At 40.9% G+C, this 20,540-nt stretch overlaps 1 protein-coding gene across 1 annotated transcript in view; it reads right to left on the bottom strand.

The window, feature by feature from the left end:
- The window catches only part of LOC127633466 (teneurin-1-like), a 317,015-nt gene that overhangs the window by 95,403 nt on the left and 201,072 nt on the right, over positions 1–20,540 (bottom strand). The window contains exons 7-11 of the mRNA XM_052112592.1: positions 15,277–15,485; positions 4,885–5,095; positions 4,568–4,669; positions 3,544–3,738; positions 2,061–2,261 (exon numbers count right to left, since the gene is read on the bottom strand). Coding sequence (XP_051968552.1) covers positions 2,061–2,261; positions 3,544–3,738; positions 4,568–4,669; positions 4,885–5,095; positions 15,277–15,485 — 918 coding nt within the window. The remainder of the gene's footprint in view (positions 1–2,060; positions 2,262–3,543; positions 3,739–4,567; positions 4,670–4,884; positions 5,096–15,276; positions 15,486–20,540) is intronic.

Genomic DNA, 20,540 nt, shown 5'->3' with positions numbered 1-20,540 from the left:
TAAGAAAGACCTAAAGGCAAACTTAATCATAAAGCAAATACAGATGGGCCAAAAGTGAAGTAATTTGCACTCCTTGGGCCTTATTCAAGAAACACTAGTAGAATACATTTCTAAGTTAATCATTTTTAAAACTAAATTGTAAACTGTCATATTGAATTGAATGGAATGTATGAATTATTTACATAGAAATTCATTCTGCATGTGTTTAATGAAAAAGGCCCCTTGTGTGGTGGAACTTAAAAACCACAGAAGCGAGTATGAAAAGTCACCTATGAGCAAATACATTGTCATTTATCCAAATTTAAATGAGAAGTTACGACTCGCAAGTAACAAATTATTACTGTTTTATCAAGGCAAACACAATCTTTTTAAGTACATACTGGAACTTGCTTAAGAGTGTAAGAGCATACAATAGTATGTGTACCCAGGTTGGGAATCACTGAGCTAGAGAAACAAAACATCAGACATTTCTGTGTGGTTTTGAATTCAAGACAGAGTTTAGCATGACAAAAATAATTTCCTTGAACTAGTAAGATATCTCTGCTCTTTGGCCCTCAGACAGGACAGCTGAGCTGACAGTTTTTCATATCTTAAAAGTCACTTAAAATAAGCTGCCACATTTCTCCTGTGTAACTGCTTTACTGAGCATTCAGTTTGGACAGTTTCTCTTCTCTCTCACACTTTCCTCACCCTCTACATCTTGTAACGTTCAAAATAAATTATCTTTGCCATTCCGTATAGCACATTAAATGGTAGTTCTGCCTCTCGATCACACATAAGATGTAAATGTCTAGAAATTACATGAAGCACATTAACATAATATTTGTTTATTAATATAGACATGATCAATTCAACTGCTCTGCTGTGGAAATGGGTAGTTTCAAGATGTAATATTCATGCATTTTGACAAATATTGCATTTTGATAATCACATTTTTAATAAATGCTTTCATATCCAAGCCAGTGGCCAAATATGCAGCGAGTAACACAATTCTGCAGCTCTCCCGCAACAGAAGTCTCTCTGCAATAAAACAGTATTCTTATTTAAATCTTCGCATAGTTAAGCAGGGAAATGTGGAAATTGGCATTATGTATTTTACTTTATCTCTTTCTGTCTTTCCCTTTATCTGGAAAGCATGAGTGATTTTATTCTACAGTCCAGCAGATTTAATTTACAAGATGCTTCATCAATCCAACAATAAGAGCGAATTTGTTTGCTGAGGATTTCTCTCTATTAAAAAAAGTACATTTTCTTTTTGCAATAAATCACATTACAATTAACAGGAGATCCATACTACTGCACCTAGGGCCCTCCTTTACTCTGTCAGACAGAAGCGGAACTGGATCAAGATTTTTGGGGTCAATAATAACCGAATTAAACCAAAATCACTCAAAACCAACTTTTCAGCAAGAGACAAAATGATGAAAAACACTTTTAAAACTAGAATTGCAAATGGAAAGATGGAAATTTTCTTTGTGCACATTAAATGGAGGGTAAAAAAATTAGATTTTAAAGTTTGGCAATATTTTATCTCACGATTACTGATATTCAAATGGAAAGAATCGATACTTTTTAGTTACATTTTTCAGTAAAAAAATTACAATAAGGCTGTATTAAAATTAGTTAACAAAATAAGTTAACAGGAACCACCAAAAAAAGAACACTTTTACTGCAATTATTAATCTTGGTTAATGTTAATTTCTACATATACTAATACACTTATAAAACTAAAGTTGTATACATTGTATACATATGTTATACATACATTACAAATATCTCTTTAATTTACAGTGTTTTTAGATACCTCTATTTGTTTATCTCTAAATACTGCATTTCAATTTAATGGAGAGAAAAAAATAATTTTGTTGCACCTGTACAATGACAAGTGGGTAAAAGATTGTAATACATCACAATTGTGAATCACAACATTATTGAATCACAACCCAGATATAATATCGGATCACCAGGACCCTGCTGTTTCCCACTACTGGCACATTAGTGTGTGTGTGTGTGTGTGTGTGTGTGTGTGTGTGTGTGTGTGTGTGATGATGGTAACTTACCCACGGAGCAGTCGTCCCCATTCCAGCCCTGCTCACATACACACACCCCTGTGTGGGGTTGGTACATTCCATGGCCTGAACATTGTTCTTTACAGGCAGGAAGTGGTGTCTCACAGCTCTCACCTCCCCATCCTGTAGAACACACACACTCACCACGCACACACACACCACGACCTGAACACAAGGGGTCCACGCAATCCACTATAGACATGCATACACACACACGCACACACACAGATAGAAAAAAAAAAAAACTCTCCATAAACATTTAATGTGAAGGTTTAGTTACATTTGTATGTAAAACATGGGTGAGACAATGGGTGTTTGTATAGCAAAGTGTCTCTCTTACTTACACACAGCAGCTAAAAAAGTTATACACATAAAATATACATGTAACTTCAATTACACAGCAACATTATGTTCACTTCAGACTGTGTGTGTGTGTGTGTGTGTGTGTGTGTGTGTGTGTGTGTGTGTGTAGATCGGGAAGGTGGCTGATGGAAAAGCTAATTTGGTGGATGGATCTACATGGGATTAAATTGAGTCTCTCTCACTCTCTCCATCTCTCTCTATCACTGAAATGGCGGCAATGCATTTTCAGCTTAATGGTTAGAGGAGAAAGTGTATTTAAAATCCAATTACAGAACATTCATCATAAACAAGCCGTGGAGATAGACTAGGAGCTCTGCACACTTATGAACGTGCGCGCACACACACACACACACACACACACACACACACACACACACACACACACACACACACACACACACACACACACACACACACGTTGGTGCAGTTATCCTTATGAGGACTCTCCATAGACATAATGACTTTTTACCCTCACAAAAATCTTTCTGCATTTTTACATTTTCAAAAAAACATAATTCTGTATGTTTTTTAAGCGATTTGAATTATTGGGACACTTGAAATGTCCTCATAAACCAAATATATAGCATAATATCTTTGTAATTACCAGTTTTTAACCTAAAAAAATGTCCTTGTAAACCACCCACACACACACACAAAAACACTCAGCTTGATGGTCATGTTGCGGAAAAGGGCTATTTGTGCATAAAACGTAATCTTTCCCCCAAAATATGAATCCCTTCAATCAAAAACTGAAATCATTTAAAGTGATAGTTCAGCCAAAAATGAAAAATTTGTCATAGTTTACTCCACCTCATGAGGTTCCAAACCTCTTTGACTTACTTTTTGACTGTGTTTTACAGAATGACAGTCACTCAAAATTCACTTTCATTGTATATTTTTTCCATAAAATGCAAGTGAATGGTGACTGAGACTGTCATTCCACCTAACATCTCATTTTGTGTTTCATTGAAGAAGAAAAAAAAAAAGTAATATGGGTATGGAATAATGTGGAGAGTAAATGGTAACAGAATTTTCATTTTGGGGGGAACCTTCCCTTTAAGTGTGTAGCATTTTTGTTGTTTGTGTGTATGTAAGTGTGTGATACCCATACCTTGCTCACAGTTATCGCCCTTGAATGCAGGAGCACACAAACAGATTCCGTTGACACACTCTCCGTTGTTGGAACAGGTGGGATCGATACACTGGCCTTCCTCTACCTCACACTCCGCCCCTTTCCATCCAGTGTGACACACACACACACCTTTCTCGTAATCTCCGTTTCCACTACACAGCACTGGACAAGAGTCTGAAATACATACACATACACTGTTTTTATTATCAGGGCATATGTTTGTTAGTTACATTGTATCTTTATAATGTTGTAAGACTTTAATACTGTGTGAAAGTAAAATGTAAGAGATGTTATGGGCAGTGGTGGCTCAGTGGTTGAGGCTCAGGGTTACTGACCAGAAGGTCAGGGGTTCAAGCCCCAGCACCACCAAGATGCCACTGTTGGGCCCTTGAGCAAGGCACTTAACTCCAGGTTGCTCCGGGGGGATTGTCCCTGTAATAACTGCACTGTAAGTCGCTTTGGATAAAAGCGTCTGCCAAATGCATAAATGTAAATGTTAAATGTTATGTTATGTATATGTTGTGTAATTGTAATATCAATTAATAGCACTAGCGTACATGTGACATTTTGTGTAATTAAACACATTTTTATTGTGTTTATTAGGGCTGGGTATCTTCAACTGCTTCACGATATGATCCACACTGCACTAAATATGTCATGTTTCAATACATTGCAATCATTGCAGCTAAAATATAAAAACGATCAAATCAAATAAAAATCTACTGTAGATAAACTAGTAACCAGGGGTCACTATTGACCCTCAACCCTATAAACCCTTAAGACTAGATGGTAATTTGATTAGTCGACCATCGTGAACCATCCCAAGAATGCACGTAAATAAAAATAAATAAATATTGATACAAGGATATAAAATACTGATGCAATAAACTAAAGTAATTAAAAGAAATCACAATATATCAATATATGATTTCATCAGCACTGCTCAAGTATTTATATTGTATTAGTTTGTGAGTATGTTGTGTATCTTTGTTTGCAGTTGTACCTTTAGAACAGTCTGGCCCCAGAAAACCAGTAAAGCAATGACAGTGTCCGGCTACGCACTCTCCGTTGCCATTACAGTTAGTGGAACAACCATCTATTGTTTCTAAGCACACAAACACAATAAAAATTCACTAAACAGTTTAATAATTCTTAGGTCAGTGTTGCAACCGTAAACAATTCATGAATCAGAAGTAAAAAAAAATTTACAACCAAATTAAATAAAGATACAATAATTAAACTCAGAGTCAAAAATATAATTATTTAAATAATTAAAATACAGCAAATAAAGTGAATAATAACTCTCAAGCACGGTCTCACCTATGGGTGTACTGTACACTACCACCTGCTCCATCTTTCGGCCATCATTATAGAAGGCCAAATACCAGGTGCCTACATCTAGGTATTCCACAAAGCCAGTCTCTTGCAAAGAGGACAAAAGAAGACTCCGTGGAGGAGAGTTTAGGATTTTGGTATTCCGGGAATCTTGCTTTATCAGCTGTCTCCCATCCAGTAGCTTCACAAAGTCGAACTGGAGAAAAAGGAGAAAAATGTATGTTTATCTGATCAGAGCAGTCTCATGAACAAATTGTCACCATACCTTATTTTGCCTGCATCATCAAAATGTCATTGTCATGCCTTTCTCACCTCAGTTTGGACCATTCCATAACAGGCTCTGCAATCTTCGGATTTATCGTGAATGATTAATATATGTTTAGTTGTATACACCATTATATAAATATTTTAGAACCAACCCCAGTCAGCCCAAAACTAACCACTAATATGTACAAGAATATAACCAACAAGCAACATAAAAGACAAAAGAATGTGTAGATCTAATCTAAATTTAAAGAGAAAAGAGTCTAAAGACTTTGCATTTTTTGAATTCGTCTCCAATCCAACATACCTCCAATAAAGGTAAATATTTATATTTAAATATGTATAAAGCATTATATTGCTACATATTGTTTTGTTTTCTTTCAGAAGATGGAAATGATTGACTTCTGACAAGAAAAGAAGTATACATATATAGTAAAATTTTAACACTTTTCAAATCTGCAATTAATCGCGATTAACTACAAAGAATTATACGATAAATCACGATTAAACATTTTAACCTATATATAGATAGATAGATAGATTGTACTGTGAAAAAGTTGTAGGCTCCTAAGATGTTTCACAAAAACATTTGTCTTAAGATGGTGTGATGTACACTGCATTAAGTACACTGCCAGATGCTGCTCTTATGGCAGATTAATTTGTTCTTACTCATCAAGTTTTTGTTAGTCACTCAAATAATCTGAGTAGGTCTAAATTGAGTGTCTCTGTTAAAAATAAAAGAATGGTTGTACGCCAGAATGTTGTGTCAAATTCTGCTGACAATACATCCGTTACACACACAAAAGGTGAGATGGATTGCTTTTATTGTAGAAAGCCAGGACATCAAATTTCAGACTGTATTGTTCTCAAAAAGAAAGAGAAAGTTGTTAAACCTGTTGGTTTAATTTCTACATCAAGTATGAATCATTCTTATGGAGGAGACCGTGCCTGTAGGTTTTCTTCGAGATACTTGTGCGGGGCAGTCCTTTTTGCCCTTGTCTGAACGCACTGCTACGGGAACACATGTACGGGTCAGAGGGCTTGAGATGGGGTTCATGGAAGTTCCTCTACACAGCATTCAGCTTAATACCAAACTTGTGTCAGGCGATGATGTAGTTGGAGTACGTATTATGTTTCCTGTCCTCGGCAAATACTCTGCAATGATTTAGCTGGGGGAAATGTCTGGGAAAAGTCAGACGGTGGTGTTCCACCTATAGTTTCTGCTGTAGAGAAATTGGATGGGTCTTCTGACTGTCCTAATTTAGGAAACCGAAAGTGTTCTTTGTGATTCTTTTATTGCTTCTGCAAATTACTCCCAGCCAGAACCTAGTACTGTGTGTACTGAAGTTGAAGATGCGATCATTGTGCATGAGTAACAGTCTGTTGATGATCATAAGATAAGTCTGATTCCATGTCTGAAAGTCCATTTATTTATGATGACCATGTTGACACTTGTTCTTTGTCTCCACTTTATAGTGTGACTCGAGATGCCCTTATTATAGTGCAGCAAGCAGATGATACTCTTCAATAATTGTTCTCTTTAGCTCGTGAAGTGGGAGACAAGACTTCATCTCCCTTCTACTTCCTCCAAGATGGATTGCTTTATAAACAACAACGTATGAGCTCTGACTTTTCACTTGATCCTAGGATCCAAATTGTGGTTTGTCTTAATTTTCATAAAGCCATCTTAAAGCTATCAAACCAGGGCATTGCTGGTAATATGGGGGTACGAAAAACATATGATAGAGCTCAGAGAAAATTTTATTGGACTAGTATCAAGCGAGATGTAATTAACTATGTACGGTCCTGCCATACATGTCAAATGACTGGAAAGCCAAATCAAAAAGTTCCACTGGCTCCTCTACAGCTTATTGCTGCAGTTACCACCCCTTTTGAAAACCAGATTGTCGATTGCGCTGTCCTTTACAGTGATCCAAGGGTGGACTTGCTTATTGGTAGTCAATTACTACCAAAGCTATTTTAAATGTCTATTTTAGGCATCCCAAAAACCATTCAGTCTGATCAAGGCTCGAAATGTATGTCTCGACACATCTCTAAAGTCATGTGACAACTTAAAGTTAAACACAATATCTCAAGTGCTTATCTCCCTCAGAGTCAGGGAGGGCTGGAAAGATTTACTGAAACCTTATGCGAATTTTGTACCTTATTTGTCTGTTGATGTTGTGACAACTACTGAAACAGTAGATCAAAATGTTTCAGAAGTATCTGCAGAGATTGCTGACAATCCAGAGGAGATGAAAGGTCCTCCTAGAGGAGAAGTGGAAGGGCGTTGCAAACGTGGCTCACCATTTGTCTCATCTGTCTAAGTAAGAGACAACTGATATAATTAAGTTGGTAAGTTCGTTTCTATCTCTCTTTCGGATGTTCTGACTCAAACTCATGTCATTGAGCATGACATTGATGCTGGTGTGGCTCAACCAGTGAAACAACATGCATATCGCGTAAACCCTATAAAAAGGAAATTACTTCAGAAAGAAGTGGAGTACTTACTTGCTCATAACTTGGCAGAACCCAGTTTTAGTTTTTGGAGCTCTCTGTGTATTTTAGTGAGTAAACCTGATAATTCATAGTTTTTGCACCGACTACAGGAAGCTCAATTCCTTGATAACTTACCCTTTGCCTAGAATTGATGATTGTATTGACCATGTTTGGCTCTGCACAATTCGTCAGCAAATTTGACCTCCTGAAAGGTTATTGGCAAGTTCCTTTGATAATGCCAAATCTCTGTTGGCTAATGCTCCTCCTCTATTGGTTACTCCTAATTTTGAGAAGATTTTTCTACTGGCAGTTGATGCTAGTGCTTATGGTGCTGGTGCTGTTATTTTACAAGAGGATTCTAATGGAATTGAACATCCGGTCAGTTATTTAAAAAAAAAAAAAAAAACAATCTTCACCAGCAAGTGTATTCTACGGTGGAAAAAGAGGCTTTAGCCCTTGTTTTAGCTGTTCAACATTTTGAGGTTTATTTGAGTTCGGTCTGTGGTCCTAATATTGTATATTCTGACCATAATCCATTGACTTTCTTAGATCGATTGAGTGGTAAGAATCAAAGAATTATGAGATGGAGCCTTGTTTTACAGCCTTTCCACTTGCAGATTAAACACATACATGGCAAGGATAACATAATTGCTGACGCTCTCTCACAGATGAAAGATGTCCCATTGGTGTTGGGAATCTTTTCTTTTTTTCCCTTTTCTCCTTTCTCTCCTTTTTTTCTCTCTGATATTCTAGGGCCCAGGATTCTGAGAGCAAAATGCAGTGGGATTTATGGAGATAAGTATCAATGCTATTGTACATTCATATATAAACAGTTGTTGCACCCCATATTAATTGGGGGTATTTTTTCCTTAGGACTGGCTGGTCTCAGTATGTAAGACCTCATTGACACTTTTCTTGTTTTGCTATTCTTATCACTTTTTCAAACAGAGCCCCCCACTAACATCGAGTTAGTCTGGGATTACATGAAGATACAGAAGCAATTGAGACAGCCTCAATAGATAGAAGAACTGTGGTGGATTCTCCAAGAAGCTTGGAACATCCTATCTGACAACAATTAAGAAAAACTGTGTCCAGTTGAACCTAGGATTATTGGTGCTGTTTTGAAGGCAAAGGTGGTCACACCAAATATTGATTTAGCTTTTTTATATTTATTGGACTGTGATATATACAGTTGAAGTCAGAAATTTACATATAATTTGGTTGAAGTCATTAAAACGAATTTTTTCACCCACTCCACAGATTTTATATTAGTAAAGTATAGTTTTGGCAAGTCCTTAAGACATCTACTTTGTGTATGACACAAGTAATTTGTCCAACAATTGCTTGTGTCATACACAAGCAATTGTTAACTTGATCAGTTAACTTGATCAGTAAGATAACTGTGCCTTTAAGCAGCTTGGAAAAGTCCAGCAAATTATGTAAAGCCTTTAGAATTAGCCAATTATCTTCTGATAGGAGGAGCACTGAATTGGAGGTGTACCTGTGGATGTATTTTAAGGTCTACCTTCAAACTCAGTGCCTCTTTGCTTAACATCATGGGAAAATCTAAATAAATCAGCCAAGACCTCAGAAAAACAATTGTGGACCTCCACAAGTCTGGTTCATCCTTGAGAGCAATTTTCAAATGCCTGAAGGTACCATGTTCATCTGTACAAACAATATTACACAAGTTTAAACACTTTGGGACCACGCAGCCATCATACCGCTCAGGAAGGAGACACAATCTGTCTCTTACAGATAAACGTAGTTTGATGTGAAAAGTGCACATCAATCCCAAAACAACAGCAAAAGACCTTGTAAAGATGCTGTAGAAAACAGGTAGTCAAGTATCTATATCCATAGTAAAACGAGTCCTATATTGAAATAACCTGAAAGGCTGCTCAGCAAGCAAGAACCACTGCTCCAAAAACGCCAAAAAAAAAAAGCCAAACTACAGTTTGCATGTGCACATGGGGGAAAAATTTCTTCTTTTTTGGAGAAATTTCCTGTGGTCTAATGAAACAAAAAATTAAATGTTTGGCCATAAAGACTATCATTATGTTTGGAGGAAAAAGTGTGAGGCTTGCAAGCCAAAGAACACCATCCCAACTGTGAAGCATGGGGGTGGCAGCATTATGTTGTGGGGGGTGCTTTTCTGCTGGAGGGATACAAAATAGATGGCAACATGAGGAAGGAAAATTATGTGAATATAGTGAAGCAACATCTCAAGACATCAGCCAGGAAGTTAAAGCTTGTCACAAATGGGTTTTCTAAATCGACAATGACCCAAAACATACTCCAAAGTTGTGGCAAAATGGCTTAAGGACAACAAAGTCAAGGTATTGGAGAGGCAATCACAATGCCCTGACCTCAATCCAATAGAAAATTTGTGGGCAGAACTGAAAAAGTGTGTGCCTACATTTCCCCCCTTAATTATCATTGGTGCCTGGGCATTTTCAATTTTTTGTAGTTACCATTGTTCTTAATGGTGATTGTCAATAGATTCTCATCACTATTTTGCAGTATTAAAATATAAAAAATACTGTAATATAAATATCGAGTGTAGCGCTAGTTCTGTCAATACAATTCAGATGCTTATCAGAGTGGTCCTATTTAAGTCCTCCATTCATTGCTTATCTGTCTTTCAATTGCATGGATTCTAGCTGCAATTAACAGCATCCCCAGCTCAACCTATGTATGGCAACTTGCCTTTAGTTTCTCTACATCTGTCTTGCTTTGTGCTCTAAGACAGTTAATTGCCAGTTTGGAATTTCTATCTTCAATGTGTTATTCTGCCTTGCTCTTGATTGCCTACTTGATATACAGTATTTGAAGCTCTTTTTTGGTCAACTCGTTCGACATCTCACTATGGGATACACCTCTTGCGTGGTCATCCATGAAGACCTATGCAATCACGCCTAACAGGCTGCTGGCCAGTGGACCAGGGAAGCACAGACCCTTACCTACAAAATCAGTAGCACTGGCCCAAAATGGCATCCTACATCTCTTCACTTGCGGCATCCACTGCTAGCCCTTTTTCAGTGCATTTACGGTTTATAGATTTGGCTGGATTCAACTGTCTAAGGTCTGAGTTGCCACTCCGTTAAGGCCATTGAATCAAAGTGAATCAAGTAATACTGAGAAATTAAACACTTTACAAAAAAAATAAGTCTGTTCGACTTACCAACTAAATACGGCTTTCCATAGGCCTAGCAAGACCAAGCTGCCAACTTGCCCAGGAGTGCACAGATTTTCTATTTCATCTAGAGATGTGCACGGTATGTGTGCCAGGGCAGCATTATTGACTGCGATCGCATGTAGAGATTGCAGTAGACTCTCTCCGGGGATCCTGCACAAGTTTGTCCGGGAGGTCTGTTGAGATCCTTTACAGGGAGATGACATGCCTACATTCGTGGAACCTTACCTCCGAGGCAGATTTGGGCTGACTTGGGGATGAGCACGGGGATGAGCTTGTTAGCTTCAATATGGAGATTTACCAGTTCCCAGGAGTACCACTGGACGAGGACTTGGTTTCCATCACTGCTTCAGGAGATCTTTTGGATGATGACAATGATGTTGACATCGAGGATCCATTTGTGCCCCAAGTGGTGCCACCTGGAATACCTACCGGATACAAGTTCAGAATGTTGACACACAAATCCCTGCCTCATTCTGTAGAGAGGAGAGATTGGTTCACTTCACAGGGTTTTATAACGGACCTGAAGAAGAGTTTTTGAACCCCAATACAATCAGTTATGTATATAACGATTGTATATGAGCCTGTGGCGCCTAGCCCAGCATAGGGACCTCCTCTCTCTAGTGGGTAAGACGATATTCCATCCACATCTGTAGAAATGGAACCTCCGGGTTTGTCCGATGAGAGGTCAAGTTAAGTGATCTCGGCTTGCTCAAAATGTGATTTTCACTATTCAAAGTGCCAGAGCGAGCTCCACCAGGTCTCTGCAGGAGATGGAGTTGGAAAACAGATAGTCCCTTTTCTTCCCACAGTTCCAAATATTCTCACATCCTGTCATAAGTAGGTTCATGAAAAACGTACACACCTAGAGACTCCTAAGAGTCTCTAAAACCAGTCACTAAACCCATTTTACCACCATGCTACTGATTATATAGGGAAGGGCCCGGACTTCCCTGGCCAGCAGCCTGTTAGGCGTGATTGTATAGGGCTTCATGGATGACCACGCAAGAGGCGTGTCCCATCATGAGATGTCTCACTCATCTCCCTCAGAGAACCGAGGATACAACCTTGAACCTTGAGGTTACCCAAAGTTCTACAGGCATGAAAACTGGTCAGGGGTAATAAAGGTGAGAAGGATACACCAGCAAAAAATCCAATCCAATCCAATCAACTTTATTTATATAGCACATATTAAAAAACAACAAGGTTACAAAGTGCTGCACAAAGAATGAATAGAAAATACAATAACACATAAAAAACATAAAATACAGGGGCCATTTTAATGTGTGGTGGCAGGTCCTTCCACAAAACACACAGCGTAAGAGGGGTCTGTTTATTTTATTTATTTTTTTCGCCTGAACCAGACTCTCAAGGGCCCGTTTTCTCTGTTTAGCAGCATGTCTCGTCCTTGCCCTCTTCTCCTCTACAGCTGCCTTTTTTTGAGATCCTGAGCACTACTGGATCCTTTGCAGCCACTGTTGAGTCTCTTTTCAAGCAGACTCGGTTGCTGCAGGCGTTTGTTAGTGGTTCCTGCTGAACGGATGTTCTTGCAGAATGTGGGATCCAACTCCCCATATTTTGTCTGAAGAACTCGACTGCCGTCTTCTCCCTGGATTGGGGGGTGTAGTTGATGGTCTGAATGGCTACTGAATTTGACACATTATGGGTAAAACGTTCTTATGGCGTTTGCCTAGTACCATAATAGCGCACATAAAAATCAGGCACGTGTATATAATACGAGCGCACAGAACCGTATCCGCGGGCCTAAAACCATCCTTGCGAGGGAGCATTTCTGCTAAGAGCGCGCACTGAACAGTATCTGGAGCACATTTCTGCTCCGTGTGCATGCGGCTGTGACGAGTGCTTTTTCAGACATATTACGAGGGTAAAAAAACATTGTCTTTTATTCGGACCAATATTTACAATACAATTATTACATTACAATCTGTATCTTTCTGGCCATGATCATTTAAAACATATAAAGTGCATTATTAATTTATCAGCATCGTATTCAACATGTAAAACGGAGGTCAGGCTAATTTCTTTAAAAGCTAGCAGATAGGACCTTGCTCCTGCTTGCATTAGCTTACATGTTGTATAGATAATGTGCAACAAGAGAAAGACACTGACACGTTTTATCTTGTTGTTCACCTTAGCCTACATTACATCCAGGTTGCTGCCACTGATCTCCATAAATTAACAATTAGCTTAGCCAAAATTATTAGTTAATAACAGTGGGTTAAATAATGAAATTGGCAACATCACTGTATCTGACAGGACAGTTAACATTGTAAGCTAACTTACTTTCCTCAGGATTGCTTTCCGACATTCAGTTCGTTCAGCAGTGTGTCCAGTTGTCCGACTCACAGTGTAGCAGACTTTGAAAAAAACCCTGTCCTACTCTGACTCGGATTGGCTGTCAGGTTTCGGCATTAGAAGTGATGATTGGTTAGGCAGAGCCTAAAGTTGCGAAGTTTATGGTAACTATGCAGATATAGCAGGTAAATGCTGGCCACGATCTGCACAAATCACGCAAAAATCACGTAGGTGACATTTTAGTTTAAAAAACGGTGAATTTCAAACAAAGTTTAGGAATTTTCATGCCTGGTTCTAGTAAGTGTTATGCAAATGAACAATTACATCATGCAGCACTGTCAGAATGTAAAAACTTTTTTTTTGGAACAATGTTGTAATAATTATGCAGGATCTGTTGTTACCGCTGGGGGGTGGGGGGTTATTTGCTGCACTCTGCTCTGTCCATGCATGACTGCATGGATAGCTGGAGAAATTGCCTAGATAAGAACCATATCCCCCAAAACCAGATGCTTCACTTGTCTATAAATTAATACAGTATTCATTTGATGGAAGTGGTACTTTCTATTTAAAGGCAGTACAACAAATATAAACATTGATGTATAATTAATTAAAAAAGAACTCATTACATACATGCTAAAATTTCTCATTTGACAACAAATTATATTTAATTCATATAATCCATCCTCCTTACTTTTCTATTTGTATCACTCTTTGCCCCCATTGTGACTAACACGGCTTATTTCGGGGCATAAACTGGGACCGTTCACCTACAAATGCTTTGGAATTCATCCAACAATGAAACAGGCCTTCAGCTGGAGCAAACTCAGTGAAATACACTCACACACTCATATTTACCCACACAAAGTCCATATGAAGTCTGCATTCACTGCAAATAGGATTTGTTTACATCTAGGGGTTTACAGTGCACCATTTGCATTTGTTTGAGTCAGTATACTGCCTCATCACCTACACTATTGTGTCACTTCCATCCTGTTACTGGGATAAATCTATCTCCAAGAAAACTGAAAAAGATGCACGTGTGTATGTCTGTCTGTATTTTGGGGGGATTGCCACTGTTTAGACAGAGCTGTTACAAACATCAGAAACATCAATGAGCTGTGTTCTCCAAGGCACTACAGAACCCTCTGGCTATAATGAGTCCCTCTTCTCCTCCGGAGTCACTCTGGAAGCAGTGGAGGCACTAAAGCCCTATCGACTGTAATGACTCTCAAGCTGACAGGCAGGAGCCAGCAGGGCAGCAGTCACACCAGAGCCCCACTGCTTTTAATGACATCTAGAGCAACTATGGAACAATGGTGGGATCCGCAATAGAGTTGACAGTCTCAGTGCAGTAGCGATTTGTCAGGCCTCAGTGAACACACACACACACACACACACACACACATACTCATGAACACTGAAGTAGACTCATGGAAGCACTGGCAGTGTAAACATCTCTATTCTGACACACACACATGCTCAAAAGAAACCTTTTCATTAAGCAGAACAATTAACCAGTAGTCTTGCTTTGCCTCCGCCTACATATGCAAATTAGGTGCAAATGTGAAGCCTTAAATTGAATTACACCAGGCTCTAATTTCTTGAGCAAAGTGAACAGTTAATCTTGGATGATATCCTGAATAATGAGATGTAATTAGCATGTTGGGGTCGACTGAAGCACCTTGTTAGATACGCTCCTGATCCTCCTCGTTATCTGCCAGTCATAACAATATGCATTTAGACAATGTTTACCAATAACAGCAATCATTACACATCATGATACTCACAGATACAACAGTCTGAAACACAAATACACACACATACAGACTTTTGATGACGTATTAGTGAGGACCTCTAATAGAAACAATGGTTTTCATACTTACACTAATCCTTCTAAACCTAACCCTCACAGAAATGTGTTGACAATAGATTTGAAGTCATAATTTAGCCAGTTTATAAGCCTTTCAAATAATGGGGATCACTTCAAATGTCCTTTCAAGTTGCTTTTCACATGTTTCACTATATTTCTAAGGATGTTTTCAAGATAAATAACCTGTGTAAAGTTATGTGTGTGTGTGTGTGTGTGAGTTGCATGTTATTACCTGTGTGTGAGTAGGTGGTATATTCCTCCTGCCGTAGATGCCCAGGAGGGCGTCCCGCGTGAGCGAGATGTTGAACTTGACATACTCAGGGTGGTGAACCGTGATGTGAAACCTCCAGAAAAGTCCAGGAGGAATCATCTGAACCAGCTGTGTCCCGACAGCAACCTCTCCCCTCTCTATAACCCTGCCTCGTTGAATTACCTCTTTATCTGTCAAGATAGAAGAAATGTCGAATATCACATACTGTAAGTACAATTTATTCGTGAGACATTGAGATCAGCCAAAAACACAAAATGTTTGACAAGTGCCGTTTTCTTTCCTGTGTGAACATATTTTCTTATTGAAAAAGAAAGTGGAGACATATCGAGTTGGACATATCGAAAGGCATGTCCCTTTGGTTTTAAAAAATAGCCACTAGGCTTTGGTTACACCATGAACCAAGGGTGAAGATTTGTCTTGGACATTGGGGGGGGTTGCAGTGTGAAGCATTTACATGTTTCCATTGATCATGGTATAAATATTGGAGGGGGTTGTACTTGCTTGTTTTAATTATTAGGGGTATTCATGTTGATCTCTCGGTTGAGACATCCAGGATGAGCACACAAATGCACCACTGTGAGTAAACAAACAGATACATCCAAAAGGCTTCTGTACAGCATTTCTCCTACTCAGCTGTAAACAGCGCTACTCTTCCAGGTTTGTCACACGTGGTTTTGTTCTTGCGTGAACATTTCAATGTGATGAAGTCACACGCGCATACTGCTGCTGACTGGAAGTGATCGTTTCGATTTAGAAGACATTAACCAGTGGAGTTGTATGGATGATGTGTATGCTGACTGTCTGTTTTTTGTTTTTTTGGAGATTCAAAGGTCAAATCACCTTCAACTTGATATTTTTCTATGTTTTCTTTTAAAAATGTTAAATGTGTTCAGCAGAGGAAAGAAAGTCACACACTCCTGGATGATATAATTTTCATATTTTGGTGAACTAAACCTTTAAACTGCTTGTACTTCAACCTCAGTAGTAGCAAATGTGAATTTTGAAGTTACACAATACATATTGTATTGTATGTATTTTAATGTTAGTACATCGAAGTTAAAGATGCTTAATATGAAGTGGGACCAAAATGTGTGTAGTGCAAGACAAGTCATCAATATATTTGGTATGTTTTCCTGAAATAATTGTTTTTACATTTTAATGTGTAGCTCTGCTAAAAGTAAATTTTGCCAACATTTAGAGGTATACTTGCAGATAGAAGCTAACATAAATGGACTAAAAGCCACAAAACTCACATTTTGTTATTTCATGATATCTTTACACAAAAAAAATGCAGCTTATATTTATAGGTTTAGGATGTTAGTTATTGAAGATTGAAATGATGCAACCGAGCTCAGATTCTATGATGAGCTGCCACAGAAAGGTTGTAAATGTGAAAAATAAGAACTGTGCCTCCGGGCTATTGGATGAATCCTGCCTCTGATGCTATCAACACAGACGCCTCTGTGTCTTCTTTAGTGTCAGAAAGAATGATGTATTTTTCAGAGGTTCGGTTGATGTGAATCAAAAGTGATCATCTGCAGGATTCCTTGAAAAGCTCAAGTGACGGCAAAGATGAAACAGCACCTGCCACGGTGAGACACCCCTTCAGAAGTGGGACCAAAATTGTGACGGGCTCTCAGGTGTGAGGCGATTTACATTACAATTGATAGATCAAACACACCTGTGCATTGAAACGTACATGCACACATAAGTTGGGGAAGGCTAGCCTAGTGGTCAAAGACATGGACCAGAAAACAATGGATTGTAGGTTGGAACCTAACAAGGGCAATCCTTGAACTATCATCGTTTTTGCCCTAGAGCAAGGCATTTAACACATTTGGTAGGGTGCTCCGGGGGAGCATCCCTATAACATAACATGTTGACATCAGGAGGAAGTTAATGAAACAAGAAGAGTACAACAGGGCTAAAAGCCTCCCCTTGTGAATTTTCTGGTTTCAATCAAATAATATATATGATGATCGCAAAAATATATTATTTGTATTAAATATAATATAAATATTAATGGAGCAACATAATTTGTGTCAATAGAAATGGTAAAAGAAGTGTGTATTGATTAAAAATCATTGGAAGTAAATCTTTACTAAGAATAAAAATGTTTAGTATTTAAGTAAATACTAGGGCTGAAACAATTCATCGACGTTATCATCAACATTGACAATAAGAAATAGTCAACAAAATGTTTTATTGCAGAATAGTTGTTAGATCTCATATACTCAAACATGACATCATATGAAACTCTAATGAAGCAATGCAACTTGTGCCTGATTGAAGAGAGGAAGAAAACAGCTCACAGTCCTGATGAACACAAACAGCCTTAAAGTTGATGTAGATTACAAAGTATAAAGGAATTCTAATGTAAAAATACAAAATAAGCGTTCTGCTTAAGGAGAACTTGCATATCAGAGTGGTTAAAAAGGAAACACCGTGGCATTATATCTACATTTACATTTACATTTACATTTATGCATTTGGCAGACGCTTTTATCCAAAGCGACTTACAGAGCACTTATTACAGGGACAATCCCCCCGGAGCAACCTGGAGTTAAGTGTCTTACTCAAGGACACAATGGTGGTAGCCGTATGGGGTTAGAACCTGTGACCTTCTGATCACCAGCCCTGTGCTTTAGCCACTACGCCACCACCACTCCATATCTTTAATGCATCCATTATTAAAAGTGCAAAATATAAAAATTTTCATGTAATCGTCTTTTTTTGTCAATGTGTGAACGGCTTGTAACGCAACGTTTGGTTACGTATGTAACCTCCGTTCCCCGAGGGAGGGAACGACACGTTGTGTCGGAGAAGCGACACTAGGGGTCTCTCTTGAGCGCCGATATTCACCTCTGACCTATTGAAAAGGGCCAATGAGAGTTGACAGTCAGTATTTGCATACCCCGCCCCCGCATACGGGTATTTAAGCGGGGCAAATACGGAAGTTTAGTCAGGATTTTTCTGATTTTTTCTGGTTCAGCGACATGGTGGAGGAAAGACACAACATGTCGTTCCCTCCCTCGGGAAACGGAGGTTACATACGTAACCAAACGTTCCCCTTCTGTCGCTCTCTCCACGTTGTGTCGGAGAAGCGACACTAGGGGACCCATTCCAATCTTGCCATGTGCTGAACCGTGTACGTGAACTGCCGATACAGAGGCGGGCAGGGATTCATCCAGTGCCACGCATCGCCTGTACCCGGCTGCACGTACCCTTCCCCAATGCCCCATACGAACATCGGGATCCTTCTAGTTACCCTGAGAGGGGAACAAGGCAATGTTTGCCAACATGGGAACGGGCCAGCCTGGCTGGGCCTCTTTTCTCTCTATGTTTCTCGCATAGAGCAATCACGGCCGGGGCCCTTACACGCATATAGGGAAGGGGGTCTTACCCAGACACTGCGGAGACCTCACCTGCCCTTTTTCTTGGGGAGGAAAAGTGGTAGACACGTCACACGGCCGTCTTAGGGCTCGTGCGGAAAGTATGGTGCGGTGGTAGATCCAGCCTCAAAAGGGAGGAGTTGCTACAGCACGGCGACCGGGGCAGCTGTAACTGCCTAAGGGAGACACGGGGGTCCGCTCGTAAGGGGACCGAACCGTGGAAATACACACAGGGGGAGTCCGAGCAGGAGGCCTTACCTGTGGAGCACCTATACCAGTACAGGGTAGCCATCAGGGTACCCGCAGTGGCTTGGGTCGGCGAGTTCCTCCGCTGAACCGCGGACCCGGAGGGCTGGGGAGGAATCGACCAGGGGCCCGACTCGGAGTGGGGCACCCTGGGAAAAAAGGCGCACTACTTAACCTTGACGTCCGGAAAAGGGCGCTGGGCGCAAGCGATCCACCCGGCCGGTCGGTCTCACGTATTACCGAGTTCTACGGGCTCGGACCTGACAAAACACGAGACGCAACCCACTCAACGCGGAGGTTGTAAAACCTCACGAAGGTGTTGGGTGTTGCCCAACCCGAGGCTCTACAGATGTCTGCTAGGGAGGTGCCCTTGGCCAGTGCCCACGAGGACGCAACACCCCTTGTTGAGTGAGCTCGGACCCGCAAGGGTAGGGGCACGGCCTGGGTGTGATAAGCCAGTGTGATGGCGTCGACAACCCAGTGGGCGAGCCTCTGCTTGGAGACGGCATTCCCTTTCTGCCGTCCCCCAAAGCAGACAAAGAGCTGCTCAGAGCATCTGGTGCTCTGTGTGCGGTCCAGGTAAATGCGCAGGGTGCGCACTGGACATAGCAATGAAAGGGCTGGGTCTTCCTCCTCCCGGGGCAGCGCTTGCAGGTTCACTACCTGATCTCGGAATGGTGTGGTAGGAACCTTGGGCACATAGCCCGGTCGCGGTCTTAGGATCACAGACGTATCTGCCGAACCAAACTCCAGGCAAGTGTCGCTGACAGAGAACGCTTGCAGGTCCCCGACCCTCTTGATAGAGGCGAGCGCGATCAGCAGGGCCGTCTTAAGAGAGAGGGCCCTGAGTCCAATTGATTCAAGCGGCTCGAAGGGGGGTCTCTGGAGTCCTGCCAAGACTACCGAGAGATCCCAGGAGGGAACTAGGCCTGGCCGGGAGGGATTCAACCTCCAGTCAGGGACCAGACGTGGAGGTTCCAGAGGTCTGGGCGCGGGTGCCAGAGCATGCCCCGTCCCTGAGAGAGGAGGCCCTCTCTCAGGGGAATTCGCCAGGGAGGAGCTGTCGCGAGAAGTCTGAGTTCCGAGAACCAAGTCCGAGTGGGCCAGTAGGGGGCCACTAACGTGACTCGCTCCTCGTCCTCCCTGACCTTGCACAGCACCGGTGCAAGAAGGCTTACTGGGGGAAATGCGTACTTGCGCAGCCCCGAGGGCCAGCTGTGTGCCAGCGCGTCTGTCCCAAGGGGAGCCTCTGTTAGGGCGTACCAGAGCGGGCACTGGGAGGTTTCCTGGGAGGCAAACAGGTCTACCTGCCAAACCGTTCCCAAATCAGCTGGACCGACTGGGGGTGAAGCCTCCACTCCCCGCCGGGCAGGCGTTGTCGTGAAAGGGCTGGGTCTGCTACGACGTTGAGCTTGCCGGGGATGGGAGTGGCACGCAGCGACCTGAGTCACGAGTTGTGACGTGTGGCGGGAGCGTACGCCGCCTTGGCGATTTATGTACGCCACCACCGTGGTGCTGTCCGATCTCACGAGGACGTGTTTGTCCCGAACTAACGGGAGGAACTTCCTGAGGGCGAGAAGGACGGTC

Source organism: Xyrauchen texanus, chromosome 3 (assembly GCF_025860055.1).
Source record: "Xyrauchen texanus isolate HMW12.3.18 chromosome 3, RBS_HiC_50CHRs, whole genome shotgun sequence".
NCBI classification, from domain to species: Eukaryota; Metazoa; Chordata; class Actinopteri; order Cypriniformes; family Catostomidae; genus Xyrauchen; species Xyrauchen texanus.
Note: the sequence above shows the minus strand (reverse complement) of the source record. Positions and strands in the feature narration are given on the sequence as shown.